The sequence below is a fragment of the Taudactylus pleione genome, unplaced genomic scaffold (genome assembly GCF_031769625.1).
Source record: "Taudactylus pleione unplaced genomic scaffold, aTauple2 ptg000652l, whole genome shotgun sequence".
Classification (NCBI taxonomy): domain Eukaryota; kingdom Metazoa; phylum Chordata; class Amphibia; order Anura; family Myobatrachidae; genus Taudactylus; species Taudactylus pleione.
The window spans coordinates 8,736,603-8,764,023 of NW_028285054.1; the positions used below are offsets into that span (position 1 = coordinate 8,736,603).

Sequence of the window (27,421 nt, forward strand, 5' to 3'; positions counted from 1 at the left end):
ATGCAGAGGTGCAGATACCATCTTTAGGGTTGATATTGTTTGGTCCTGACCTTGACAAGATTGTAGTAACATTGGCAGTATTACTAACGACAAGTTTACCACTTTCAGCTATGCCCACTACAAGGCCTCAGACTAAGTCTGTTAAGTCTTTTTTGTCCTCTGGGTCAGCCTAAAGGTCTGTTTCTTCGTAGACTGTCGGCATCTACAAGGGCCGACATATCCAGTACCGAGCAGGCCTGGACTGCCAGCCGATCCTGCTTCTGAACCTACGGATATCTCTTCAGCCTGACGGGACAGGCCTACAACTGGGAGATACCGATTTTCTCAGTTCGCCCGGTATTAGTGTCAAGTTGCCGCGGCTACGTGGGTAGGAGGGTACGCCCTCTTTACAAGGGCCTTACAGATCCAGAAAGCTATGCAGTTGTTGCGGTAAGCGGAGCTAATTAGGCCATCCCCACTATCTCAGTGAGGGACTGGTTGTTCTGCTTTCTTTCTGGTGCGATGGCTGAATGGTCCTCTTTGGCCTATTCTCTGTCTCAATTCCCTGAACCAGTTCCTAAAGCTACCTGGGCTCAGGAGGAAATCCCTATGCTCCATCATACGATGTTTGGAACCTGGGGACTTTATGGTATCACTGGATATACAGGACGAGTGCCTACGGGTACTTACAGAGACCTTTCCTCAGCATGGGCTGAGGTTTGCTGTATCACAGCAACACTTACAATTTTTCGGGCTCTGCCTGTTGGGACTGTCCTCAGCCCCACAGGGGTTTACCAGCGTTTTGGATTTTCTGACAGTTCTTCTGTTCAGTATATCCCAATGCTCCTGTACCTGGACGGCCTCCTGCTCTTAGCGGGATCACCGGGGTACTTTACGGCCAGGTCAGGATGACTGTGGCTTCTTCAGGGTGCAGACGTTTAATCAACGGGGAAAAAGTCCTCCCTGCATCCCTCTCTGGGTATTCTTCATCTAGGATCCCTGCTGGATTCTCAGAATCTGAGAATTCTTCTGGCGTAAGACGGAATCTCCTCTCTTCCATTAGGAGTACATGGTTGTCTGCGCAGTCGACAGATGTCTTTACACTCTGGGATGCATGGTGGAATGGGCTCAGTTCCATTCCAGGCCTTTCCATAATTGGCTCATCTCCAGATGGAACGAGTTTTTTCTGTCGGATAACTGTTCAAACGATGATGCTCTCTCCGGAGGCAAGTCGGTCCCTGTCCGGGTGGCTATGGCCATCTCGTCCAGGGTTTTCTTTGCTATGGACAGTGTCTGGATCGAATCCTTTTCAGTGCAGTTGGACGTCTGTCGATTCCACCCTGTCAATTAACTTACTCTGGCATAACTCTTGTTTCCCGGTGAACCTGAAAAGGTTCAGTCCGACAGGGTCAGGACAGTGGCTTCCTTTTTAGCAACACTGTTCGTTGGGTGGCAATGACAGGTATGTCACATATTCGGACATAGTCCGAGGGTCTCCTCCCGACCATCTCGGCAGCGTTCATTTCAGGAGCTCTCCATTGGGAAGCGGGAGTCCTCAGCCGTCACGACGTGCATCCCGGGGACTAGTCTCTTCCCCAAGAGAGGTTTCATCTCCTGGTGAGCAGGGGGGGCCCCCCTGAGGTGACCCTCATGGCCTTCTGACTTTATCACACTATGGTGTTACAGTCCAGCTCTGGGGATTCTGAAGCAACCTTCAGCGACTCTTTGTCGGTGACGTGGTCCTTCCACTTTGTGTACCTGTGTTCTCCGGTCTCCCTTCTTCCTCGAGGTCTTTGGAAGTGTTTTCAATCGAGACGGAGATGCTTTCCTGCTGGTGGCTCCTGATTGCCCCAGATGTCAGGGGTACTTGGATCTTTGGAGTCTCTACATCGATACTCCATCCCTGATGCTTCACTGCCCGGACCTGTTGTCTCAGGGTCCTTGGTTTTGCCTTGGACCTGGGTTGTTTGTCTTTGACTGTGTCCTTACAGTGGTCTTACGGCTTCCCTGGCTTTGTCATCGTTGGAATGATTAGAGCACATGGATCAGCTTTTGCTGGGACCTACCACAAACTGTGGCAGCCATAAATCTTATGGTATTGTACCTGTCGATACAATCCTCCGGTGTCCAGGATTTCCAGATATTCTGGCATTCCTTCCGGCTGGCTTGGGTTTCACACTTGGCCTGGTCTTCCTGACAGTGCGGATCTCTACACTGTCAGTATGGTTAAGATATGGAATTGCTCCACTCTGGTATCCAGTTCATCCTTTGGAGTGTTTTCTTGATTATGCCTCCATTTGTCCTCCCTAGGGACTCCTTGGGAGTAAGTAGTGGTTCTTCGTTACCTCCGAGGACAGTCAATGGAACCGCTGGTTGTGATAGACATTACATGGTCTATTGCTTAGGCTCTCTCTTTCTCTCAGGGTGTTTATATCAACCAGGAGAGTGTCTGAATTGGGAGCGTTCTCATGTGGCTCCCTCTTCTGGAGGGCATCATGTCAGGGTGGGAGTTGCTCTCGCCCTGTGTTTCTTCTTAGTGGTTTTCAGGTTCCATATTATTCTGGAACTTAGGGTACGGCCATTCTGTCCCCAGTCCTCTCGGCTGGTGTGGCCTCATTGACTGTGGTCTGGCCTCTTTTGGATTTATGTGATCCGTTCAGGTTCCTTACGGAAATCGGACTCCTTATTGGTGGTCTGAGATTTCTGGTTTTCACAGGAAACGATGGCCGGCCTATAACCAAATGTTGGCTGGATGGCCTCGTAGGCCTTCCTCAGGGGCCTACCCATGGGTAGGCCTTCCTGTTGTTGATGCTTGTTTTTTCTCGGGCCATGTGACCCTCGTGTGCGGCTCGCTGTGGCGCCTTGGCTGTTTTGCCTTACTAGGTGGCCACGTGGTCTTCTGTCCACACCTTTTTAAGGTTCTAGGCATTGGTTTCCTTTGCCTCTCAGGATGCTTCCTTTTTGGCGACGGATTCTCCTCTCAGCACAGGAGCGTCCCCACCCTTGGTTGAACTGCTTTGGGACATCCCCAAGGTCAACCCTGTGGACCCCCTATGGACCCTGAAGTAGAAAACAAGAGATATGGTAAGAACTTACCTTTGTTATCTCTGTTTCTACGAAGTCCATAGGGTCCACAGGGCGCCCACCCTGACGCACCTGGCTTCATATGGGCTGTGTTACTGGTCACCGGTTTCCCGTCTCCTTTTCTGTGAGTATGGTTCTAGAGTGTTCCAGTTTTCTCTCTCTTTTTCTCTCCTCCTCCGGCCTTTGGCTACTTACAAACTGAGGTGCCTCTGGCTTGGGGGTGGGGTTATAGGGAGAGTGGACCCAGTGCATCCTGGGAGCTAAAAGCTTTAACTGCGTGGTGCCCGGATTTGGTTCCCAACCTATACCCCAAGGTCAACCCTGTGGACCCTATGGACTTCGTAGAAACAGAGATAACAAAGGTAAGTTCTTACCATATCTCTTGTTTTCTTCCAACTACCAGGATTGTGATTTCTTGTGTCCCTTACATGCTATAAAGCGTAAATGTATTTCCTAAACTTTAGTAAAAAAAAGTTTCCCTTTTCAGGTTGTCGAGTAACTGATGAAATCCTCCATTTAGTACCAAACATCGATAACTTCAGGCTGACTTTGAGAGCAATCAAACTATGGGCCAAGCGTAAGTTACTCTGCTGAGCATAAGCTCAATGAAATGTTTGTGTTGGTGCTTTATAAAATGTCCTGATTTACATTTATTTTCCCTTTCTATAGGCCATAACATCTATTCCAACATCCTAGGATTTCTTGGAGGGGTTTCCTGGGCTATGCTGGTGGCACGAACATGCCAGCTGTATCCGAATGCAATAGCATCCACTCTTGTGCATAAGTTTTTCCTGGTATTTTCCAAATGGTGAGTTTATCACTGAAGAGAATTAGCGCTAGTTTTTTTGTTTTTGTTTTTTTTGTCAACTTTTCATTTTACTACCTCTTTTTTTTACATTGTATCCCTAGCAATATAGCGCTCGATCATGTGTTATTTTTTCTCCTTTGTAGGGAATGGCCTAACCCGGTTTTGTTGAAGCAGCCAGAAGAGTGTAATCTTAATTTGCCTGTATGGGACCCCAGGGTCAGTAAATACTTATAGTATTAAATAACAGTTTACAGTTCAATGCATCTCTATGATGCATGTCCCAGGCTATGAATGTCTTAGGGGGGTATTCAATTACTTGCTGGGTTTTTCATTTTTTTTTATAAGCACAGGGGGTGTGTTTTTGTTTTGTTTTTTCTTTTGCGCACCTCCAGAGCATGACCAATTTTTCCGAAAATCCATATTTTTTCAAGAAAAATAGTCGAGAAATGTTCTGGATCCCCTGCGGCAACCCTCCTAATAGCTAATTAAGCAATTGGGAGTTTCAAATCAGGTTAATTAGTCCATAATTACTTGCCTTCCGAAGCTGTCTTTTTCCCGCCATCGTCGGCACCCGATCTCCAGCATCAGCGGTGTGTGTAAGTATGTTGTGTCAGTGTATGTAATTATGTGTGAGTGCTCCTGGAGGCAGCAGCAGGGAGAACTACATTTCCCAGCAGCCCCTTCCCCAGTGCAAACATGGAGGGGAGATGATCGGGAGCTGTTGAGACCGTAGAGGTATTTTTTTTTTTTTTTTCGCACCGCAGGGTTTTCAATGCTGAAAACCCCACGTACATCATTTATTTATTTTTTTATTAATTGAATACTGCGGGAATCAGGAGCGCACCTACCCTCGGTATTCCACAATTGGGAGTGAGGTCCACATGATTTTTTGCAGAGAAAACCTCTCTCCCAATTGAATTTTCCCCCTTAGAAGTTTCAGTTTTTGGGTGCTATAAAGTGAGCACATAGCCTTTACATATAACAGTTGTTCTGCAAACATGGAAATGCTGAAACTGACACTTGCGCTTCTGTCTCCAAGTAACTGTTGGGATTCTCTGATTTCTATGTAGGTGAATCCCAGTGACCGGTACCACCTCATGCCCATCATCACGCCAGCTTACCCCCAGCAAAATTCTACCTACAATGTGTCTGTTTCCACACGAATGGTCATGGTGGAAGAATTCAAGCAAGGTAGGTTGTATAAAGTTACCAGAGGTCACAGCAATTGTGCATTCGCTCCCAGTCTAGATTCTGCTTTACACCCAGCAGTCGTCCAAGCCTACTGTATATGCCGGGGGTTTCTTTCTTGTCCCGATTACATAGACTGTGCTATTGAGATCTATGGCACTGGCTGTAGGTACAGACACCTTGCTTACCCCATCATCTTTTTGAACTCTTCACTCCCACACAATTATGTTTTGCAGTTGGTTAAGTTAATACTTTTTAACGCCAATATATATATTTTTTCTCCTTGTTATTCTCTGCAGGGCTGGCTATAACAGATGAGATCTTGCTGGGTAGAGCAGATTGGTCCAAGCTTTTTGAAGCTCCAAACTTCTTTCAAAAATACAAGTATGTATATTATCACCTGTCTGCAATGTTTGGGGGTGGAATTAAAAATAAAGTGAAACCAATTCCTTTAATGAGGTATGTGTTGAGTATACTTCTTTTCTATGACATAGTGAAGATTAAATTGTTCCTCTTTTGTTGAAAATGAGTTTAATTAAGGATGACTCGTTGTACTGCCTTAAACGTGTTCTAAGCAACCTACTCTTACCCCAGTTATCCCTTAGTGAGTACTCGCCCAGCTGAGACTTGGTTTGTGTACGTGCTCGTCAGTTGAAGCTTTTCCATCGGAGGAGCAGGTGATTGCCACGTTTCTGGATTTATGTGGAGTCCTGCAGCGGTAACATGAGAGATGCATGCTTCATCCAGTGCTTGGTTGAACATCCACAAATTGTTTACCTCCTGAAATGTAGTAATGGTTTCCCCTGCAGGGCTTCACATAGGAATTGTTCACAATGTTGGGGCGAAGGGGTTGGTTCTTCTGAATTTGGGGGGTAATTTGGAGTTAGTGGTTCTTTGAAATGGGGTAATACTTCCACTGTGGTGAGGACCCTCTTTGTTTGCCTGTTGTATCTGTCTCCCTTGTTTATGTTGGCTGAAATGTAACGGGCATTAGAGAGGCTCTGCTTTCGATGAGGGAAGAGTAAACTGAATAGTAAGACCTCAAACGCCTTGTTTTGTGGTGGCAAGTCTACATTAGGTTATGCGAAGTTCTGCCAATTCTCCGCCAGGTTGTGGCAGTCTGTTGTAGATGACACCGATGTAGCAAACTGCAAAACATTAGTTTGTGTTGCTAAATATAAGTGCAATATAACATGGTGGCAGATTCAGTCAGCTGTAAGTTGTTGCAGGGGCTCTTATCCCAGGAAAAGTGCCCCATAGCTATTTGAATAGAAACTCGCATGCAGCTGTTAATGCTAATTTCTGCTCGCATCTTCACGTCACAACCCATAATTGGATCTGCCCCACGGAGGATACTGGCCGCTGCAGTGAATTTCAGACACGAGGCTCTTGGAGAGAAATCAAGTGGATGAAGATAAAGTACCAACCAATCAGCTCCTGTCTTTTTTCAAACACAGCCTGTAACATAGCAGTTAGGAGCTGATTGGTTGGTACTTTCTCCTAGGTTTAATACTTAGACCCCATTGTTTAAAGTTCTGAAAGTTTAATTTTTTTCAAAAATAAAAGCAGTTTGATCTAAACTAGGTTGTCTTCTTAAACATCTGGTCATTCCTTAGTCGGGCAAAGGGCTTTCGTAGAGGCACAATTGGGGAATTCCGTTCTCGGTGAGGTGCAGCCAGACGTCACTGCGATGTCCATTTAGGCATTTTGCAGTATAATACTGCATGGAATCGTTGCTCGTGTTCCTGTGCACCTCTTGTGTGGCGAGAGGAAAATATGAGCAAAAAAACATTGCTGCAAAGTGTGTTCCTGAGGCTCTCTGCTGCACATTGCTGAGAATCGGGCTCCACCCAAAGTGTCTTCATTGTGTTATGGGATGATTTTAAATTGTGATTTGTCACTTTAAAAATGTCTTTAGATTCTTACAAGTTACATAAAAAGCATTTGATTTGATTTTTTCACACAAAATGAACTACACAGTACATCTGGGATGCTCTTCTGTAACCTGGGTTGTTTTGGGGTCTTGGAAATCGAATACATGTTTTTTATGCTCTCAAATAGCTATAGTTAGTCTAAACCCAACATAAGTTGTTGTTTTTTGTTTTTTAATAGAGATAGATATATATATATATTTTTATATATATATATATATATATATATATATATATATATATATATATATATATGAGAGATACATATTACAATGTTTTAAAGTTTGCTTTTTACACTTTTTTTTTTTTTTTTTAGGAATATTGCTACTAGTTTGATTTTATAATATTTGTTCATTAGATCATTCCCTTCTTAAATGCAGCTAACTCTTCATAAATGACTAAACTGGGACATTAACATAACCAAAATATATACCATTGTGGCTTTTATTGGAGTAGTCCATCAGTTTGGCAAGTAGTCTAGTGATATTTGCGTGAGTCAGTACTTCAGCCCAGTGGTGCTTATTTTATAATCCGATCAAATGTAAACTATACCATATTCTGTGAATTCTAAATGCTTCACATAAGAAATGCTCCCTAAAGTTCTACTTGTGAACTAGAACAACCTGTCCATCCGTTTAAAGGAGATGCTCAACCTTTCCGAGATGTTGTTTCACTGCTTCCCAGAAACTGGTTTGTCAAAAAGTGCAATGAAGCCTCACCTGTCACTGTTCACCATTCCCAAATTCCATGAAACTGTTGTTAGAATAATTGTTTTTCAGGAGTGCTGTGCGTGTCAGACCTCAGATGGTGCATTTCAAGAGTGCTGTGTGTGTGTGTCTGACCTCAGCTGGTGCATTTCAGGAGTGCTGTGCGTGTCTGACCTCAGATGGTGCATTCCAGGAGTGCTGTGTGTGTCTGACCTCAGCTGGTGCATTTCAGGAGTGCTGTGCGTGTCTGACCTCAGCTAGTGCATTTCAGGAGTGCTGTGTGTGTCTGACCTCAGCTGGTGCATTTCAGGAGTGCTGTGCGTGTCTGACCTCAGCTGGTGCATTTCAGGAGTGCTGTGTGTGTGTCTGACCTCAGCTGGTGCATTTCAGGAGTGCTGTGCGTGTCTGACCTCAGCTGGTGCATTTCAGGAGTGCTGTGCGTGTCTGACCTCAGCTGGTGCATTTCAGGAGTGCTGTGCGTGTCTGACCTCAGCTGGTGCATTTCAGGAGTGCTGTGTGTGTGTCTGACCTCAGCTGGTGCATTTCAGGAGTGCTGTGTGTGTGTCTGACCTCAGCTGGTGCATTTCAGGAGTGCTGTGCGTGTCTGACCTCAGCTGGTGCATTTCAGGAGTGCTGTGCGTGTCTGACCTCAGCTGGTGCATTTCAGGAGTGCTGTGTGTGTCTGACCTCAGCTGGTGCATTTCAGGAGTGCTGTGCGTGTCTGACCTCAACTGGTGCAATTTAAAAGCATTATGGTACTAGAGTTTGAAGCCATTAGCATAATGCCACATTTGGGGAGGAAATTGGTTGACAGATTGGGCTGGTTTGTGTGATGTACTTTTTATCTGTATATGAATAGCTAATAAATATTAAAGGAAAAAAATGACTCAAAAAAAAAAAAAACTAAAGAAAAAACAAGTGATTGTGTCTGTGTTTTGTTTTAAGTGTTTCCTGTAATGTAAAAGTAGACCTTTTATGGGTCCTTTTTTGGCAGGGACTGTGACTTGATTAATAATTGGATTTACAACCAGTTCATTTCTTTTAAAAAAATGAATAAAATAAAGACCTTGCTTTTCCTGCTGTTATCACTTCTCACAAGATGCAGTCAGCATTTAGGGCCAGCAGGAAAATGGGAGTCAGTGCCTCATTTGAGTTAATTATAAACGCTCCTCAGAAACTAGTTAGATGTTATATAATGCTTTCCAGGTAGCAAATGTCTGTGCACTGAGTGACTTTGTGGTGCAGTTTAAGTACATAAGCTTTGAGTTTGTGTTTCTCTTAAAAGTAGGAGAGCACAGATGCTGGGCTATATTCTGCCTCTAGGCAGCAGGGCTTTGGGGGATAAAAAGTGGACCACAACTCCATTATATCCTCCTGCTGCTACCCCTCAGTTCTACTCTGCAACCGAGGTGTGCCGATCCATTCCTCTCCCAGTGCCTTATGGGAAATGTGCTTGGCCTTGAGTTCTACCAAATTGAAGGTTTTTGTTCGGCTTTCCTTCAGTTTGTGCTGCTTCTAGAAATTTTCCTGCAGCATATGGGTTACTTTCAGCTGTTCTTTCATTTTCCGTATGCTTCAGAGCTATGAATGTAATAATACCCTATCCCTAATACCATAATCCAAACCCCTAAACTAACCTTAAAGGGCAGACTGGATGGGCCATGTGGTTCTTATTTACCATCAAATTCTATGTTACTATGCAATCTTTGTTCTCCCTACTGGGCCTAATTAGTAGCAGTAATGTGTTCCTCTGCACAGTCCCACTTGTCTCTCTGGTTTTAATCCAGTATAAATCTGGTAGCATCAGAAGGCTAATTCACACTCTGGTGCATTGGGTTTGGATGACTTTGACCAGGGCACGGGACTTTAGGTGATAAAGACCTAGTTTTGTTTTTGTGGATGGGTATGAGGTGATATTTGATGCCTCCTTTTAAGGTTTCCCGCTTGATTTTGCCATGCTAGTTGGCCTGCTGGTGGCACTTTAAACCAGTTTGATTGGGGTTGTGCAGTTGGGGATATCACTGGACCCAGGTCTGCACAGAGGTACTACTTTGTCCCCACATACCTTTTGCAAGGTCTTAATGTCTCTCTGATAAGCTAAACGTAAACCAAGGGGAGAAGGGTTTACAGGGGAATTGGGTGGTTCTTATCTTGTTTACCCCCTCACCCCCCCCTACCACAGAGGTGAAACACAACCCAGTCATTGTGCCCCGCTACAGCATACTTAAGAAGGAAGTAATGACAGTACAAAAAAATATCCTTTTTAAAAAAAAGCATTCAATAATTGGTTAATCAACGCTTCTCTGGGAAGTGAAGAACACACAAAAATGTTCCAGAAATTGCTGGTTCCAGTAAACACAAAATTCAACGTTGTTCACTGACTGTTTCAAACCTATATAGTTACGGTAGATGGGGCAGTGCGATGAATGGCCGCGGTTATCGAGACAGACTGAACGTACATACTATATGATGTGTATAATGTATTGGGGTAGATGTATGAAGCCGTGAAAACATTGGAGACATTGCCTATAGTAACCAATCTGCTTTTACCTATCATTGTATAGAATGTACCTGATAAATGCAACCTCAAAGCTGATTGGTTGCTGTGGGCAACTTCACTCTTTTCACTGCTTCATACATCTAGCTCATTGTTCTGATCCATGTCATAATGTTATATCATTATATTATGTACCCAGCTTAAGATTGTAGATCGCCATATGGGTGCACCGTTGTCTGTTGTATAGGTGGGAGAAGGTACCGCCAGCAGTGGTCTTCCTGGTGGCCTACCGCATGGAAAGTCCAACTCCATGGCACATGCAAATATGGAGGCCCTCAGGAATGGACTCTAAAAATCTACCAGCTCTAATGTAAAAAAAAAATTTCCTCAAATAACCTGATTCATACACTGGCTGCTCTACACATTATAAATCCAGTGCACATTTAAACTTCCGTAGAAGTGATCCTGATAGTGTTATGCACCAGGAGCCTGGGCACTTATTGCGGGATGTAGTCATATGATCACAATCCCGACAGCGGAATGCCGGCTAGGGATTTATGATGGGCGACAAAATACAGACGCCATTCCGAACGAAGGCAAGTCCAGGGCGCCCTTAGCCGCGGGGGGGGAGTTATGTTTTGGGGGGGTGAGATTAGGGTTGGACACCCCTAGGGTGGAGGGTTAGGCACCCCGCCGGGAGGGTTAGTTTTAGGGAGCGGTAAGGGGGGGGGGGGGGGTTAGGCTCCCCCTGGGGTAGGTTAGGGTTAGGCACCACTAAGGGGGGGTTGGGGGGGTACCCACCTGCCCGTGTCGGTATCTTGATCCTGTCGGGACCCACTGTCGGGCCTTAAACATCCGCCGGCATTTCAATCCCATTCCCTTATTGCTACATCTCCTTATTCTGGGAATGTTGCTGCTGTCAGTAAATGGCATCTAGAGGTAAAGAACACAGGTAAAAAGGATTGTAGGGCCTTTCTTAATATGTATTTAGGGCCATAAGATCTATCTGTGTATGGGGCCAAAAGGGACCTGTAACATGTAGACCAATAGCGATGACTGTATTTTTCTGTAAACATGGCTCTTGGTGTTTCTGTTGTGTAGATATTTAGTTGTACAGTTGTTTGTTTCCTTAGAATAACACATAGGTACATGGTAAGATTTGTTTTCCGTTCCCCCACACTCCGATTTCTATTTCTTCATCAACTGCTGGGGACGAAACATCTCCTGCTGCCCCCAGATTACCTCTGTTTCCAGTATTCCCAAGCAGGAGGGCTGGATTCAGGTCTGGGACCCTCTGATGTAATGTAACTCGGGCATTTATTTCATAACTTTATCATAAGCTGCTGTGTTTTTATTTTGTTTTATAAGTTACAGACAGAGGGATTGTCAGGTTTTAGAGCATGAAATTAGATTCCATATTGTGATTGATATGATTGGTAATGTGTAGATAATTTTGTTTATAAATAAGTATACATAAAAAGCATGGGTTTGTAGAGGTCTAATAGAGGGGCATCTACATTTTAGACAGTAATATAAATTATTCAGAATCTGTCAGTGTACACAATGCTGTATAGTAGTTTATTGATCTCTAGGGTCTTGTATTGGACTTTACCAGAAATGTCGCTTCATATAGGGAACCACTTCTGCTTAAACTGTTAAAGGGGTTTTTTTTCTACATAAATAAAATGCACAGTGTGATTTTTACAACATGATTATTTTTCAGACTATTGTTCCACTTTAACAGATGTTATGTTGTGTTTACACTTTAAATGTTTTGCCCAAACCTTTTGACACAACATAATGGTGTTTGTACTCGTTAAAATAAAACAGTTGTCTTTATCTTCAAAGGCATTATATTATCCTTCTTGCAAGTGCGCCAACAGAAAAGCAGCACCTTGAATGGTAAGTACAGTCCAGCTGGAATGATGATGGGGAACACTAGACTCTGAATCCTTGCTCTTCTGATACTGTCAAATGCTATTACTTCTAAAGGTGTTTATTGGATTATCATAATGTTGATAAATGCAGTTGCAGAATGACTGCCATCAACCAGTGTGCATGGTCCTTTACAGACCCCAGTAATGCAGAAAGGACCAGGACCAAGTGGTATTATGGCCAGAACTACTTGAGTTTGGCCTCCCCACATGAGTGGTCTGATTCGGGCCTAGCAGCTCGGGTTCAAGGTCAGAGGCTGGCCGCACAGATTCTAACCAAATTTCACAAAACCTGGTTTGGTGCACAATAATACAGTAAAATGCAGAAATTGTAGGTATAAAACCTGTTGCTTTGGTACTATTGGAAGAGCAGCGTGTACTAAAGGCCCCATTGGAGCCTTTGGCATGCAGCCAAAGATGCAATACACCTAATGTTGCTTGTCTACTTGGGAGCATCCATAAAGCAAATGCCATTTGGGCATAACCCCAAACAGGTGTTAGTAAGGCAAACAAGAGTCGAGCACCGGACATGGCGCTGTTAGGACAGGGTTTCTCTTGGTGCGTTTGTCTTTGGTCCTTTGTGGAAAGCCAGGCATTTTGTATTGGTACCCTCTTTATGGTAATATGTTATGTAGCGAGACGAGCTTCATATTTTATTTGTAAGAGTTTTATCTGTAGCAAAGATAAGAAGTTTCATCTCAGCATAGGGAAGCCGGGAAATGGCCGCCTTCGCTTTCTACACGTCATCTGGCAGAGTATGGAAGTGCCATTTGGTTCTGTTCTTGTCTCTGTCAACCATTTTGTAAGGAACTCTCCTCCAGGAATACATTTCCAATTATTAACTAGATTTACTAGAGGATCGTCCCAATCCTCAATTGGCTCAGGAGATTTTCTGGTGGATCTGGTAATTATGATATTACTCACTCTGGCTAGCATGCGGAACATCCCACCTTCTTGCTAACAGCCACCCCTATCAGTCAACATGTGGCCTTCCAGCTGCTGTGGAACTACACATCCCAGCATTCCCTGCCACAGTTTTGCTATTAGAGCATGCTTAAACACTGGCAGGGCATCCTAGGATGTGTAGTTTCAAAGCATCTGGGAGGGCTTGCATCCATCATGTAGAACAGACATGTAAGTGGAATGGAGTAGCCTATAGTTATAAAATGAGAATCTCAGTGAAGCATCTACTTTCAGATATAATAGTCTTTCAGAGCATGCTCAGTTTGGTATTAAAAAAGTTTTCGAAACTACTGTTCCTCGCTTATATAACTGGTGGAACCTTTTACAGGGTAGGTTTGGTGGAGTCAAAAATCCGTATCCTTGTTGGAAGTCTGGAGAAGAATGAATTCATCACATTGGCTCACGTGAATCCACAATCATTCCCAGCCCCTGGAGAGAACCCAGAAAAGTAAGACTATGGCAATCAGTGTTTTTGTTTCAGAATAAACAGGTTCCCAGTAAATCTGCAAATCTACAGCTAGAACACATTAATGACATTGAGTGTAAAGCCATTAACGCTACCCAATTTATACTTTGCTGTGAATGAAATGTTTAATAATGGAATAGATTATGTATTGGTGAATCACTTATAGCACTTGAAGAATAAATATTTTAGTGGGGTAGTGACTATCGTTGTATTGGGACTGTTGGAGTTTCGGGAAATGCATTTCGTTGTCAAGACGTCTTTTTGTACAATAACTATATATCAGTTTGTGTGTACGCTATCTTGTATAGGTTGTAGCCCCTTTTACAGCAGTTTGTTGTGCCGAAGCAATAGCTACAGTCTTAGATATTACACATCTCCACTCAGCTAGAACTGTGTGCAGTCAGATACATGGGGTGTAGTCTAACTGGACCCCAGTCTAGCTGCTTGGGTGGAAAGGTCTGATCCGCGTGATTTGACTTAGTAAATCTAAAGGTGCCTACACACATGGCGATATTTTACCAGATCTGGCCGATTCCAACGCACCGGAACGACAGATCGTGTAAAATGTCCTAATCCTCAGTCCCCACTTACGATCACGATGCGCGTCCCCGCTGGTCGCACATCACATCTTCAGATCTGCCGTGCTGTAGGAGAGATCTGACAATCTGGGATACAATGCACTGAACAAAAAGAAAGGATACACGTTGTATCGTTTGTTCATACACCAAATGGTATGCCAAATCGTGAGTAGGACTGCGGGGGGGAGTTTCAATTGTACACCTCGTCGGATTGGCAGCACATCCCCATGTGTGTAGGCACCTTTAGTCTAGTGCTTGTCAGGAACTTTTTCATTTTTTAAAATACGGTATTTACTGTTCCAAATAAAGAGCTCATACAACAAGTGCGAGTACCAACACAGCTTCAACTTGAGGATCTTCTGAATGAGGTGCGGTTAAAACCAGATAAAAAGTTCCAGATTTTGTCCTATTTATTCTATCTGGGACGACTATCGTTCTTGTTCCTTGAAGATAGTTCTGACTGGAAGCAGCTTTAAAAGGCATTATCTTGCTAGCAGGGGCAACACTTAGGCCCATTCTTGTATCTGCGTGGGTAAATAAAACAGTTGAGAAATGGGCAGACTACTTGGAAGTGGGTCTCGCTTTAGGTAAACCTCTTTCAGACTTGACTCCTTTTGGTGTAACAACACATTTGGGAATCTGCATCCTACCTAGGTGAAGCAGCTATAGTTGCAGGATTGATCAATTCTCTTCTCTGCATTATCAGTGGCGGCAAGGCGTACACTGCAACCATGATGTAAAGGCTCTTGGCAAGTCCAGAAGTCCTTCCACGTTGTGTGGTCTGTCATCTTACAAGGGAGGTCATTCTAGAGGGAAACCACCCTGGGCAGGCTGCCGCTCTAATCCTCTGCCTGCAGCATGACTGGGTTGTCTCCCAACCAGCAGTTATCTGTGGTAGGAGCCCATCTACTTCAATTCACGGACATATGGCAAAATTATAACCTCTGGTGTTGGTAATTGTTTCAAGAAGATATCGGACTTCTCTACGGGTCTTCCTTGAGATCATATAAAGCGCCAAGCTCTGAAGGGAGCTATTCAGGTCAGATTGTCTAAGAAGGGCTTGTTCTGGCCTCAGTTTATGGCAGCTCCTAGTGCCATCTTCTGTGGTGTCCCGACTTCTTATCCTAAGGTCCTTTCCATAATCCAAGATTAAAGTTGCCACTTTGTAGTTCTAGAGACCCGTCTTGCAGCGTCATACAGACTATGATGAAGGCCAGGATGACAGGTTCTGCTACAAACTCACAGGATATGCTGCCCATCCTTTCCCTTGGATCAAGTGACATTGACGTCTGAGCCCGATAACACTTTAACATTTTTCCATATTATCGATGACTGAGAAATGTACATGAATGTGTAGACTGTATCACAAAAATACTAATGTCACTCTTTATTCCAGGGAAGAATTCCGGACCATGTGGGTGATTGGGTTGGTGTTCAAAAAGATGGAAAATTCAGAAAATCTCAGCGTTGATCTCACTTATGACATTCAGTCATTCACAGACACTGGTAAGGTGCCTCCAATACCTTAGAGATGGTTTGGTGGGATAGTAAAGCCGCAAATTAAATTGTGAGCAATCCCACAGCTAATGGCTTTCAATCTTGGAGCAAACCTGCTTACATATGATTGGTCAAATTACTTTCTATGTATTTTTTTTTTTCTATAGTTTACAGGCAGGCTATTAACAGCAAAATGTTTGAAATGGACATGAAAATTGCAGCGATGCATGTCAAACGGAGACAGCTGCATCAGCTCCTCCCCACACACGTCCTTCCGAAAAAGAAAAAGGTAAACTGATGCGTTTCGCAGCACTACGCTGGGTCTCTGGTCTCCTGCTCGCACTGTAAACCTTTGGCTCTATATGTCTCTTCAGAGAGTTAACTGTACAGTACGTTGCTTGAGGCATCCTTTTACACTCAATGAGGCCATAAAGCACGTCTTGGCTCTGCCAGACTCCTTATGCAATCTGTGACGTGTCCTGTTAGATTACAGCTTTATCTTCTTATCCATTATTTTGCTTATTGTTTTGAAAATTTCTTTGATCTTAATAAAACCTATAATGGGCTGAAGGATGAGGCCACTGTTTACTTTATGTATAGTGGATTTATCTTCCCCTCATGTTTGTACCAACAGAGAGGATTGGGATAGCAAGTCTTGCTTGGTTTAATGTCCCTTATAAATTTGAATCCAGTTATGACAAAAAAATGGATCTTGTTTTAGTTCTCTGTGTAAAGAAGTAGAAAATAATCAAGTAAAGTCACAGTCAGTATTAGTGTGATTGCAGCCTCATAAATGGCGCCCCATCAGCTCACTGGGAGCCATTTTGTGTTTGCATCCCATCAGCTCACTGGGAGCCATTTTGTGTTTGCATCCCATCAGCTCACTGGGAGCCATTTTGTGATTGCATCCCATCAGCTCACTGGGAGCCATTTTGTGATTGCATTCCATCAGCTCACTCTGAGCCATTTCAGTGTTGTGTCCTCACTCCTATATGGAAGCATCACTTACAGCAAGTATAAATAATTGCTTTACCCTCCCTTATCTTCCAGCATTCAGTGGAAGGTGTTAGGCTGGTGTCTTTGCATGAAAGCAGCCTGGACTTATCAATGGACAGTGACAATAGTATGTCTGTGCCTTCACCCACCAATGCCACAAAGAGCAGTCCATTGAATGTCTCTGGATTGTCTCAGGGGTAAGACTATAACATGTACCATTTTTATGCACAAAACTAACAAAGCAAAATAAATCTTGCAAAATACTTTATTGCTCGGAGTGTAAATAGACAATGATACAAAGCTCATTTTTCTTTACTCCCTTTAGTAGGAACAGTCCAGGAACACCAGTGAACTCTTCTGTGACCAACCTGTCTGCTTCTGAAGTCATCGTGCCACAGGGCAATTCCGCAGACACTTCATGGGGTAGGTTTAAAGATTCAGCGGGGGGGGTCTTTACAGTTGGATGCTTGTAGTGTCTACTAAGTGAAGGAATCTGTTGCAGGTAATTTGAACGAAAGCATTCCCGGTGACAGCACCTCGCCGCCAGCCATCACTTCAACACCAAAGCCTGTGGTGTCCCGAGTTGTGACTGCAACACGGGTAGTGAACCAAGTTCCCAAGCCTATTGCAGTCGTAGCGACAAAAATACCCAGTCCAGTAGCGGGTTTGAAGCGGACTTCCTCGCCCACAGCAGAAGATGGTCCGAAGAAAACCAAAACTGAAGAGGTATTTTCCTGTTCATTCCAAATGCGTATTGAAATTTTCTTCTTCTGCTTGGGTTGTGATAGGATTGTCAAAATCTTGTAAAATTGAGGTTAACCAGACACCCTTAAGATGATTGTTGCTATTTTTGGAGGTTTTACCCCGCAAACTGCCTGTGTTATGTCACGTTGAGGTGGTGGTTGAAGTATCAAACACATCCAATAGCTTAATAAATATATTTGGTGGTTTTCAGTGTTGGTTTTGCGTGTTTTTTATAGAAACCAGAGTAAAACACGTAAACCTGTATGTAAATACACTTCTTATATTGCGCCAGCATATTCTGTTTGCAGTTGAGAAGACCGTAAAAAAACTAGATTAGGTACGAGTACACCTCGTACCTCAATTCTTTAGAAAAGAGTTAATGATTCACACTAGCGCTGAAAGGGTTAAAATACATTGCAGTCTTGCATTCAACCAGCCAAACAATCTTTCCTAAACAGGCTATGGATTTGTTTAGATGAAGTAGTTTATTACATTGGAAGTTAATATAATAAAAACGTAGAGTGCTATATATAAAGTGAATATAATATTAATAGGTTACAAAATGGATTTACAAATACAAAAGCCTTACAATATAAGGGAATCAAAACTGAATAAAGATAGGTACACACTGATAGATATAGCGCTCTTTCCATTGAGCGGGCAATACACTATAGATATATCGCCGGTTGTGTACTAGCGAATGTGTCTCTGAACAACGTTGCTCAGACATATATTGGCCATCTGCTGTGCTGCACAGTAGATTGGAGATCTGAGATATGTCATCTTCTGGGGTGTACGGACGAACCGCCAATAGCCCTTACACATGCTGCAGGGACCCGCTGGCGGTCGGCGGCTCAACTGGGCAGGGAGATTTAAATACCCGCCCAGTTGAGCTGTCAAGCCTGGCACATTGAGCAGAAAATTGGTAAGTGTGTATACACTTGCCAATCTTCGGATGAACAGTCAACCTAGTGTGTACCCAGCTTAATCTTACACAAGTTAACTACCTGCTGCACCAAGGGCTGGTTTGGAAGGGTTGCGACAGAACGTTGGACAGTGATGTCACACAATCTATATGCATTCCATATATTCCTGCTGTAAACTAAGCCCCGTAAAGAATGATGTTAATTTTTTTTTCTATAGGATGAAGTTGATGAGTGCGTAGTGACCGACCTGGATGAATCACAGAAAAGTGAATCGGAAACTGTAAAGGTGAGGCTGGCAATGGTTCCCACTCGGATGCCATTTATCAGAGCTCTTCAATAAAGCCGCCTCCTGCAGTGATCAAGTATCCAAACAGATTTGTGTTCCCTGTTCTTCATTTCCATCCTAGTGCTGGAATTTGGGGAATTTAAAATGTGATGAAATTAAAATTTCTCCTCCTGAATGCAAAAAGAAAACCAGCCAGATAGTTTATTTAGTTTTAAGGGGAACAGTCTTGAAGTTGTTTCTGGAATAAAAATGAAATGCACAGATGTTTCTAATCGGTGCACATGTCTTACTACTTGAGAGCTGCAAGTATTGCTATATTATATTTATCCAAGTTCTTTCGCTCCCAATTGTAGGATCAAGATGGTGACGTAAAATCTACATCTCCTGTTCCCGGATCACTGTCCTCTTCTCAGGTATTCTTCTGACTCAATTCTGCACGGTCTAATGAGACATTTACACACCAGGATGGAGATATTTAATCAGTATACATTTTAAAGCCTTTCACCCTAAACAAAAAATGATTTTGACAGAGGTGCATTCAAATTAAATGACATTCAAAGCTTTGTCTTTGGAATGGTCTATCCATGCCCAACAGTTTAGTGGTCCAGGGCTGCTGTACCCCCGTCCATGGTAGGCAACAATTATCTATACACCTTTTCGTTGTATTCATCATTTGTTCCAGTGGCAGGTCCACAGTACAGAGGCAAGGACATATAGCCTGCTTTTTTTTATCATGGTCTGTCATAGTAGGAGAGTGAATTGTGGCATTAGACCACTGTATTATGTAGGAGATGTGCAATTCAGCATCAAAGTGAAGTACACAATTTTTATTTTATTGTCTAATGCATAGGTAGGCAACCTGTGGCACTGCAGTTGGACATCCCAGCATGCCTTGCCACAGTTTTGCTGTTGGGCCATGAAAAACCTGCAGCTGGGTATGCTGAAATGTGTAGTTGCACGTCAGCTGGAGTGACACAGGTTCCTGCCCCTGGTGTAATGAACTCTATTTAGTGTTTAGTGAAAACATCCTTCAAGGACCAGTGACAATAATAAAAAAAAAATGTAGGTCCTTCTGTAGGGGTAACATGTTGCTTTTAATTGCCCAAACAAATCTTACAGCTGCGCCAAAGTAGTTTACGGAAAAGATGCAATTAGCCCCGATGTTTAACGTGGTTAATTTCTCTGCCCTGAGCTACTAAATTGAGTGCCGATACCCCGCCAGTTAAGCCCCAGAGAGTCCACATTAAATGCATGGGGGAACCCATAGAGTCCAGGCACTTTAATGCATGTTATGCTGGCCATACACGCTACAATTATCGGGGCGATCCGCCGATATCAGATAATTGTAGCATTGTGGGGAGGCAACCGAGGGTTAAATATTGCTCGGTCGGGCATGCCGGATTGTCCAACATGCCCGTCCGATGCGATATTTCCCGGTACACTGTCGGCCGCATCGGGCAGTGTATGCCCAGCCGCGGCCGACAGACAGACGGGAACAGGGAAATGTCTTCTCCCCCGGGGGCGGAGCGCAGATGTCTGCCGAATACACAGAGAAATCTGTGTATGCCAGCAACATCTGCGGCTGGCAGCCGGCCAGACAAAATGTCTGTCTGTCTGATAGACATTTTATCTGGCCGTGTATGCCCAGCATAAGTCGCAGGATTACTGCAGATAATTAGATCTGCTCCTATTTAATATTTGAAACTTGAGCTATAGAATACAACAAAACTAGGGAATGTTCAGCAATTTTGTTTTGCCAATTTTGTCAGGAAAGTGCACAGTGTGTGACATCCGTCTGCTGCCGCTGATTGTGATATTGTCAGCGTTCAGCTTCTCACCAGTAGGAGCCATTGTCACTGCCGGGAGATAGCAGACCATGCACTTATTTGGTGGTTTAAGGATCATTCCACTCAGTACTGAAAATGTAAGTTTCAGGTGATACCCCATCCTAAAAGTTGACTTACCTGGGGGGGATTCAGTTGTTTGTTTGGGCGTCTATCGGAGCAATTACATTTTTTTTTGTCTCGCAGCCTCCGGAGGTGTGAAAAAAAAAAAGTGTGAAAAGTCCTTAGTTTAGATGCCCAAACCAGGACTTTAGATGGGGTTGGCCGCTTTTCACGTCTAAACCCCAGCCTTTTGGGCATGTAAAATACTAATGGGTGTTTAAATGAACTGGTGATAACTCTCCTAAGTATAATTGGCGGCACTTCGGATTGCCTAGTTGCCCAACATCTTTGTGACGGGAGGCAGTTATTAGACCGGCGGACTGAATGCTGCCGGTCCAAATACCGACACCTAATGCCTGAGACGGAACTTAAGATAGGCGTCGAAATACTGACTCCTATATTAATCCCGACACTGGAAGATGGACAGACAGCGAACCGATCAAGGTAAGTCCTGCGCGTCTTAACTGTCAGCTGAGGGAGGTTCAGGCACCCCCGGGGAGGATTAGGGTTAGGCTAGGGGAAGGGGAGGTTAGATTAAGGGTGCGGGAATGAAGGGGGGGGGGTTCGGATTAGGAACCCTGGGAGTTTTAGGGTTAGGCACCACCAAAGGAGGGTTAGGGGGGGGTGGGGAGGGTTAGAATACTTACCAGCCCCAGTCGGGTTATCCTCCTGTCAGGATTTGAACTGCCGGTGTTTCAATCCCACTCCCTTTGTGATTCCTATCCTTTATATTAATAATTCACATTAGCATGTGATGGCCTAATACATACATATTACACAAATGACCGCTTTTGTTTAAAGAAAAAAACCTGTAAACTATATTTGACTTATTCTGTGTATAGTGCTGCTGTTCATGTCTCATGTTGGGTTTTTTCCCATGATGGAATGTAAAACACAAATACAAACTCCTCCTTTTGTTCAAAATGAAACATGTATTCTAAGGAAAATAAACTCCTACTGTAAAATAGAATGGATATTAGAGCTCCTCTTTGGAGTTCTGAGCTCTTAAGAGTGTCGAATATCCTCATTTTGCAATTGGTGGTATATTATTCTCATTAAAATACTTGATCTCTGTTCCTAACATTTGCTTTTAGTAAATTTCTTCTGCTCAAAGGTATTTGGTAAGCCTTACCCCCAAGGTATGATATATATTTTTTTTATATATTTTTTTTTTTTATTTTGAAATCCTTGAGTCTAATGGTGCATACACACGGGACGATCGATAACTATATTGAACGATCTCCAGGGTGTGCTGGATGTTCGATATCTATCATCCAGCACACCACCTACCCACCATCAACAATTGCGGGTCCCTAGTAACCTGGTCGATATCGACCAGGTTGGCCTGCATGCATGGGCGATATAGTTATCGTTCTTACGTGCCCGCGCATCGCAGATCGTTGGGCACCGAAAAATGAACGATATGATCGATATCGTTATCGTTCATATCATCCATTTTAATCATACTGTGTGTACGCACCATTAGTCATTTGGTAAAGAAAGCAGTACGTTCTTGATCCAGTACAGTATGAATTTATCATTATGCCACTGAAACCATTTTCTTTTATAATCTGGGTAATATGTGGCTTGAAAATAAAAGCTGAAAAATGGGTTCTAAACCGGACATCATATATTATACATTTTTTGTAAGACTCAACGGTGTTTCTCTCCCCATTCCGCCATATTTGTTTCTCTTCAGCGATCGTCCAGTACAGACCTGTCCGATATCCCGGCTCTGCCTGCTAATCCTATCCCAGTTATCAAGAATTCAATAAAACTGAGACTGAACCGGTAAAACTCCTCCAACCTTAGCACCTCAGGGTCCATGAACGCTATATATATATCCGCCAGATGAACTGTGGTTTCCTTCAAGTTCCTGAGAAGAGTACAACAGTATGGCGTGATTTGAAACAGAGTTTAGACTTATTTTATTGGGCTGTAAGCATCCTTTCTGGAAGTCCAGGTTAGTATGATGAAAATGAAGTACTGTTAACGTGTTGCCATCGGTCCTATAATGGTTATCCTAAAGGACTCAAATTGTAAAGAAAACAAACAAGACTGATAACTGTATCTGTACTAAATGATAGTTCATGTGTCTTTTTGCAAAAATTGACAATACAACTGGCCTAAAATCTCTCAGCAGATGCACTTTTTATGTTTTTGTTTCTTTTAACAGTAGTGAGGAACATTTAGACGGGTTTCTTTTAATTGTCTTTTGGTTTCATTCATGTTTCTCATGTTGGATGCCAACACTGGACGTGTAATTTTGATGGGTTTACCGGAAAGAAAAGGAAAAAAAAAAGTGAATTCTTGATTGATAGGGTATTTGTGCGAGTTCTGAAGCTTCGATTTAGGCCAATTTTAAAAGGTCGTTTTTTTTTTTTGTTTTTTTTTTGTTGCTATTTACGGGGCATGAAGGCTGGTGACCATACAAAGTAACAATGTATCTGTCAGTTCCTCCTAACATGTCTGGCTACTAACATCCATTAACATGTCTAAGTACAGGGGGAACTTTTCAAATCCTCAAACCACCCAAAAATAAGTTGTATAGGTTCCCGAAATCACCTGTCCTATGAGGGCCAATGAGAAAGGTGATCTATTTACAGTCTCCAAACCCGTGTAGAAACTCTGGCTCTTGGTAAGGATTATAATTTTTATTTTGGAGGGGGGAGGGTTGTTTTTTTAAACCATGCCTCAAAAAGTGTGCTAGCTGAGCAAAGCTAGAGAACAGCCGGCTAGGATGTACTAGCCGAAGACCTCAACTCTTTATGTTCTCTAATTCAAGAATTTAAGCTGTTATCTGCCTCCTAAGTTGAGTAGGATATAGAACGTATATCGGAAATGGGGTGTCTGTAGTCTTAGGTAGTTATAACAAAACAATGGGAATATTGTGGTCGGAACCCAAGATAACACTTTTTTGGTTTCTCGAGGGGGCAGAAGCGTGACCGCCCCGCTGTGCTTATTACTTTCTCCTTCCGCTCACGCATGTACATTTTTCTGTGTTGGGTTTTTCAGGTAACGACTCTTAACAACCCTAAACTTGTATGAAGTCTGACTTGGGTGTATTTTACTTTTCTTTACGTGTAAGAATTACAACTGACCTTCAACCCCCCCATTGGTCATAATGCTTTTACCTTAATCTTTATAGTTTTAAACATACAAAATGAACCATGCAAGGCCTTCGTGTATGCCATGTTACACCAGGCACGAGATTGGTACAGTAGGTTGGTTTTTTTTTGCTTTTGTTTTGTTTTTTACTTACAACAGGATGTTTTTTGTTCTCCGGTTTTTATTATGGTTCGCTGGTTTCTAGCAACTAAAACAAGTTGGTTTCTATTTTTCTTGTCTTCATTTTTCAAGACAAAGTTGACCCTTTTTCTCCCCCCCCCCCCCCCCCCCCCCCCCACACTGTGTTGTTCCTTTTTTAGCCCTGGTTTCCACAACCTGAACATCAGACTGTTGCTCTCGCATGATGTATGTATTGTCTTATGACCGGAGTTTGCTTTGTTTTATAGTACCCGTACTCCTTGTATTTTTCAGAAGCTATTTTGTAAACAGATGTATTTCTCCATTGAAAAAAAAATAAATAAAATGAATAAATAAAAACCGCACAACCCCATGAAGCAATTCTTTCTTATGGATTATTGTCTCTTTACTGCCTCTTCAAGGGGTTCTCAACCCTAATCCTCAAGTACCACCAACAGGTCATGTTTTGTGGATTTCTGTAGTCAAAATAGATAATGGACTTTATCTATTGTGCTGGGTCATTAGTTTATCCCTCCTGTTTTCCACAGACAGAAATTCACAAAACATGACCTGATTGTGGTTGAAATCCCCCGATCTATCCTAAACATGTGGAAAAAAGGGAAAAGTACTCTAGTGTCGGGGCACAATATCGGCCTAAGTAGGTTAAAACTTAACTTTTAATATATATCATAAGACTGGGACTAACAAGACATGACACAACATAAAACATATAAATCCATTGTTAACAGGAAAGGGTAATCAAGTATTATCCTGTATAAGTAATGCAACAATTAGATATTAATGAAGAGCATTAACAGCATAAGGAAAAATGTATTTCAGACGGACTATGACTAGTCATTAATATATGCTGTTATCCTTGCTGAATGTAATTGGATAGGTGAATATATTTAATTGGAAATAAGATAAATCAACAGATAGATAGATCCTGAAATAAGAACCGGGCCAAAACACCACTATGTCAGTATTAGTAACCAGACATTAATGTACTGAGTACATATATGGTATCAGCCCTATCAGCAATATTGACTGGTACTAATGAACACGTCACACACAAATGAAATAAGAGGTGGTTCAAAATTAAGTGCAATAAATAAAATAGGCAAGCACTGACTTCCTCACTGTGAATAAGAGCAAAAAATGTGAGTAAATCATATACACGTATATATGTGCACTGAATGGGAGTCCATCAAATAGGTCCCATAGTATAGAAAAACACAAATATAATCGTAGATAAGAAGAAAGATATCAATTACTCAGATGAGACACAATTATGTAAAATAATGATAACCAGGTATTAGTGTGTGCAATTATGCACACCATATGAGGTTAATGCACAGAAAGTCCACACGTGGGTCTGAGTGATAGTGACTTTCTACTTCAGGGTCCATAGGGGTCCACAGGGTTGACCTTGGGGTATAGCTGGATCTGGATCCATGGGCACCACGCAGTTAAAGCTTTAGCTGCTCCCAGGATGCACTTGGGTCCGTCCTCTATACCCCGCCCCCGAGCCACAGCACCTCAGTTTGAGTTGGTGTCCGGCCGTTGTCGAGTCACCTGCGCAGGGGGGCTGCAGGAGCAGCCCCCAAAAGCTTTCTTTTTAAAAAAAAAATAAAGAGCCTGTTAGATTTTTCTTTTAAAACAGAGGCTCTAGTGTGGCAGCGACGGGCTGTCTATGCAGACGCCCACGCTGCCGCTCTCCTTCCCTGCTGGCGCTGCGACGCCAGTACTGCACTGGGGATCGCGGCGGGGGGTCCAGAGTCCATACTAGCCGGACTCTGGGTCCCTCCCTGGACTGCTGCCGGAGTCGCCGGGGATAAGTTAAGCCGCGAGTCGCCGATTAGCGGCGGCTCGCGGGTATTGCCTGCACATGAAGTCCTTTGCCCTCGGTCCTGGGGGACAGACCGGGGGCCGCTAGCGGTGGCGGCGGGCTCCCCCTCTGAGGAGGAATACCCCGTGGGACCACTAGGCCACCAGGGATATATTGGCAAGCGGGAAGCCGGCAAGCCCTGGGGTTAATAGGCTAGCCAGGGGAGGAAGCCTTCCTTGTCTTGCGGCTCCTCAGCTCAGCGCGCCTTTCAGCACGCAGTCTGGCGTCGCTGAGCTGCAGACTCTTCTGCCACTCCTCTGAGGTCTCTGGTGGCCATTTTCTCTGTGGCAACGCAGATCTCAGGGAGCACGCGGACCGGTCCCCCTGTGTACCTCTCCCCCGATTTAAGGACAGCGTACACAGCACTATAGCCCTCCCAGACACTGAATCTGGGCAGGTTGATTGTAGTGGAAAGGTGCAGTGAGTATATCGTCTCTGCATGGTATGTGACTTTTGCTAGTGCTGCCTGTCTGTGCTTTTTTTCCGCTTACTGTAAGCTTATACCTATCCCTTTACTTCTCCTACAAGCCCTACAGGTGTGTGGGGGAGGGGCGTTTCTACAGACCTCACCTATATAAATCACGTATTTGTGAGGTACGTCACATACAGTTGTGTGCTACACAGTGCCATATTGTGGGCTGTGATTCAGCACACCGGTGAGTGCATGTTCTTCTGCCCTGTTGCCAGATATATTTTTTGACTATATAATATATTCTGTCATGTCAGACGAGGAGGTTGAGCGCTCAGTGGCTCCGGTGTTGGCCTCCTGCGGACGCTGTTCTGCAGGAGTGGATAGGGAGGATTTGTCACAGGATGGCCTGTGTAGTCGGTGCCAGGTGGCTCCTGGCCCATCCAGACCTTCTCTGACGCAGGAACCACCGTGGGCGATGTTTTCTCAAGTGCTGGTGTCTATTGCGGACCGTCTGTCGGTCCCGACTGCTCTCCCTACTAGGGCGTTACCCCAGCCGACCATCCCCCATTCCCCGGGTGTCCCGCAGTTGTTGCGGAGTCCTCCTGGGTCTCAGTCTGTGGGTCCATATACGGGGTTACCTATGTATATACAGGCTTCCCCTGTGCCGCAGCAGCCTACAGTACCTTTTCAGGCCCCTATGGCGACTCCTCCACCCTGGGTGGATGTGCTCTCCAACTCCGTGCAAAATTTGGCGGCCGCATCCTCGGCTTTTCAGTCAATGTTGCAGACTGACATGCCTTCTAGGGTTTCAAAACGCCCACTCATGGCGCGGCCGGCTCAGGTATCGGACTCAGAGGGTTCCTCAGATGATGGGGAGGTCCCTGATGACACTGACTCGGACGCCTCGGTCCAGGAAATGGATACCAAGTCGTCTATTAATGTGCGAGCTCTGGTTAGGGCGGTGCGAGCCATTCTTCTTATAGAGGATGAGGCACCGGCTCCTAAGTCGAAGTATCCAAGTTTAAAAAAAAACTAAGGTGGCTTCTGCGGTGTTTCCCCTGTCGGATCAGTTGACGGATCATATGGCGGTAGCCTGGCAGGCGCCCAGTAAGAGATTCCTTCCTCAGAAGCGGTTGGCTTCTAATTATCCCTTCCCTGAGGCACATTGTAAAAAATGGGAAACTCCACCGGCGGTGGATTCCCATGTCACCCGTTTAATAAGGAGCTCTACTTGTGCCATTACCGTCTATATCCTCGCTGAAGGATCCCACGGACAGGAAAGTTGAGACTTGCTTAAAGTCTATTTACTCCCTCTCCGGGGCGGTGGCCCGACCGTCCATGGCCA

The 27,421-nt window shown here is 43.9% G+C and overlaps 1 protein-coding gene across 1 annotated transcript in view; it reads left to right on the forward strand.

Moving 5' to 3' along the window:
* PAPOLA (poly(A) polymerase alpha) overlaps nucleotides 1-24,149 on the forward strand; it is a 55,355-nt gene extending 31,206 nt beyond the window's left edge. Inside the window, exons 8-22 of the mRNA XM_088455355.1 lie at nucleotides 3,551-3,640; nucleotides 3,733-3,871; nucleotides 4,015-4,087; nucleotides 4,942-5,062; nucleotides 5,359-5,443; nucleotides 12,043-12,096; nucleotides 13,420-13,539; nucleotides 15,532-15,641; nucleotides 15,800-15,921; nucleotides 16,683-16,825; nucleotides 16,954-17,051; nucleotides 17,131-17,354; nucleotides 18,516-18,584; nucleotides 18,938-18,997; nucleotides 22,230-24,149. Of these exons, the coding sequence (XP_088311481.1) occupies nucleotides 3,551-3,640; nucleotides 3,733-3,871; nucleotides 4,015-4,087; nucleotides 4,942-5,062; nucleotides 5,359-5,443; nucleotides 12,043-12,096; nucleotides 13,420-13,539; nucleotides 15,532-15,641; nucleotides 15,800-15,921; nucleotides 16,683-16,825; nucleotides 16,954-17,051; nucleotides 17,131-17,354; nucleotides 18,516-18,584; nucleotides 18,938-18,997; nucleotides 22,230-22,325 (1,604 nt within the window). The 3' untranslated portion in view covers nucleotides 22,326-24,149. The remainder of the gene's footprint in view (nucleotides 1-3,550; nucleotides 3,641-3,732; nucleotides 3,872-4,014; nucleotides 4,088-4,941; nucleotides 5,063-5,358; nucleotides 5,444-12,042; nucleotides 12,097-13,419; nucleotides 13,540-15,531; nucleotides 15,642-15,799; nucleotides 15,922-16,682; nucleotides 16,826-16,953; nucleotides 17,052-17,130; nucleotides 17,355-18,515; nucleotides 18,585-18,937; nucleotides 18,998-22,229) is intronic.
* Nucleotides 24,150-27,421: the final 3,272 nt, after the last annotated feature.